Source organism: Ipomoea nil, unplaced genomic scaffold (assembly GCF_001879475.1).
Source record: "Ipomoea nil cultivar Tokyo-kokei standard unplaced genomic scaffold, Asagao_1.1 scaffold0679, whole genome shotgun sequence".
In the NCBI taxonomy this organism is placed as follows: Eukaryota; Viridiplantae; Streptophyta; class Magnoliopsida; order Solanales; family Convolvulaceae; genus Ipomoea; species Ipomoea nil.
In genome coordinates this window covers 781,707-784,658 of record NW_017617107.1, presented here as the reverse complement: position 1 = coordinate 784,658, position 2,952 = coordinate 781,707, and the positions used below count along the sequence as shown (strand labels likewise).

General features: G+C 37.2%; 1 protein-coding gene across 1 annotated transcript in view; it reads left to right on the top strand.

Moving 5' to 3' along the window:
* LOC109174989 (F-box/kelch-repeat protein At3g23880-like) overlaps positions 1-340 on the top strand; it is a 1,122-nt gene extending 782 nt beyond the window's left edge. Inside the window, exon 1 of the mRNA XM_019324236.1 lies at positions 1-340. This exon is cut by the window's left edge and continues 782 nt beyond it. Coding sequence (XP_019179781.1) covers positions 1-340 — 340 coding nt within the window.
* Positions 341-2,952: the final 2,612 nt, after the last annotated feature.

Genomic DNA, 2,952 nt, shown 5'->3' with positions numbered 1-2,952 from the left:
AAGAGGATTGCTTTTTGCAGGTTTTCATCTCAAACGTCAAATGGAAGTTTGGGTGATGAATGAGTTTGGAGTTGAAGAATCATGGACTAAACTAGTCTGCATTTCAAACTTACCAGTTCATCATCCACTTCCCCGGGGTTCAGAGAACACGGCATACATGGCTCTGTGTAATGCTAAACTCGCAATTGTACATGTTTCGGAAAATGGTGATATTCTAATGATGGTTGGGCATCAGTTGAAGCTCCATAGACCTAACGCTACAAGGGGTAAGAATTTTAACATCCCCTATGATCTTGGTTATATGGTTACTAGTTATGTGGACACCCTTGTTTCACCATGACCGGTCTGTAAATTAATTGTTCATGTCATGTTGGTGGAAGAAAATTTTGTTTTTTGATGGGTTGATTTAGAGTTCATCAATGGCTTTATAATCGTGTTGAATTAAGTATAAAATAGTTTTAATTTTTTATTGTATCATTTGTGTATGAGCTTTGTGAAGTATTTTCCTAGCCATGTTTGGTGAACTATAGATTTGTGTGAATGCAACACAGGTAAGATAGAAATGTTTCTAAGTTAAATTTCATTGCATTTTAGTGTAAAGGGTTGTGACTTTGGGCTATAATATTAACTACCCATCCATTACGGACTTGGGTGTGAGGCGATACAGAGAGAGTGTGAAGGGGGGAGAAGGGGGGGGGGGGGGGGGGGTGGAATATATGTTGAGCATAGAGGGGTAGGTTGACCCATGGGGTTTACCAACTTACCGCTAAGGGGCGGGGGGCGGTCTCAAGGCCAGTGGTCCCTACCGGCCGATAAAAAGGGTCTCCTGAACTCCTCGAGCTACAATAGTGTGGCTAGTGGGCGTCGAGCGCTCTCCATCGTGTCAACGGCGCCCCGTGTTATCACGACTTCTAATATTGACACTTGGGTTCGGTTACATAAAGTACATTTTTATTATACTAAAGATTCATTTTTTAAAGATACATTATTTGGTATATACTATCAAATAATAAACGTTTAGTACACAAATAATGTACATTCAATATATTAGAAATACACATTTATTCATGGTCAATTAATTTGCCTTTATTCCTAGCTCCTTATTTGGGCTCCTTTATTTATTATTTATCTATTCCTTGAATTATAATCTCGAGTCGTATATAATCTTTTGAACTTAAGGCTCCAATTAGTAACAATAATATTATTATAATTTTCCTATCCCTTTTTGTAATGTGGTTTCATGATGTAAAGTGGTTTCATAAATCCATCACAAATTCACAATGTAATTCCATTATAATCACATTAATTGCATTTAGACAGATTTCCATTCTAATTTCCGTAAATGCATATCGGGAGCTTCGTATATATATTATCCTCCTTTATTTAATTTCCTTAGGGATTTTATGAATTAACTTCCTTATATGATTTAATTCATCTTGATAGAACAAAATGACCCATGATATGGATGAATCAATAAATTTGCATAAATTAATGGGGTAAAATAGTAAAAGATCAAGAGATAATTGTAATAATAATATTGAGTGGATTAATAAAATAACGTTACAAGAGTTTTGTAAGAATAGAACATGATTTATCTAAGTTATGACATAAGCTATTTATACAAGAAAAGTATAGCAAACTTAGCTAAACTCGGGGTAGGGGTGACCACGGCGATTCGAGCCGTAATCATCACTGTAATAACCGGAACCGTTCGTATGGTTCCGGTTCCGATTCCTAACTGGAACCAATAAGGTTCCGATTAAGTTTTGTGAAATAAAGGAACCGGAACCAGACGGTTCCGGTTCCAAACCGAAAAAAAAAAAGAAATAATTTAAAATGATGGCAGCAGGGCATAGGCTTGCAGCATACTACCTCACTGCCACATTGGGCAGTGGGCAGTGGGCAGTGGCGCAAAGGCCAAAGATGCAATGGTCTCACTTTTTCAATTTTTTTTTTCTTTTTTTTTTTTAAAATTCGGTTAGAACCGACGGTTCCAATCAGAACCGTTCGTTCATAAACCGGAACCGTACTATAAGGTTCCATTTTCGGTTTGGTCATTTGCGGAACCGGAACAGGAACAGGAACGATCACCCCTAACTCAGGGTAAGCCGTGGGAACGGGTTAAAGCCTAGTTGGAAGCCCTGGGTCGGTCCCATGTGGCTAGGTCGCATACATAGGTCAGAATTGCCTTGGTCCGGATTGCATTAATTGCTTGGCCCGGACCACCTTGGTCTCGATCGCCTTCTTTGGGCTCGGGTCACTTTCTTCGTCTAGGTTGCCTTCTTGGATCCTGGGGTTCTCATTCTTGGATCATTTGTAATATCTCTATAACATCTCTCTCTCTCTTTATATATATATATATATATATATATATATATATATATATATATATATATATATATATATATATATATATATATATATATATATATATATATATATATATACAGAGGCGGGTTCAGGTGCGGTAGTGTCTTACGGTGCGGTTATTTCTTACGGTGCGGCAACACCAATAGTTCAACAAATATGCACCATCAACGTTAGGAAAATACACCACACAAAACAGAGTAAACAGAGCCCTGCATCACGAAACACACACCATTATGTGTGAGTAAAAACACCATACACTGTTCGAAAATACACCATTGGGGGTGGTGAGTTATGTGGTGTATTTTTTGAGCCTGTTGTGTATTTTGTGATGTTTTATTGCAATTCATTGTGGTGTGTTTTTATTACAGTGTTGGTGCATATTGTTAACACTGTTGGTGTATTCTGGAATTTGACCGCACCGCCGCACGGTAAGACCCCGCCGCATATGAGCACTCTTCTATATATATATATATATATATATATATATATATATATATGTATCTATATATGTATATGTATAAACATCATTTCATATATTTTCCTTAAGTGTATTTAGGCAGTTTTATACGCGTACAATTTGTG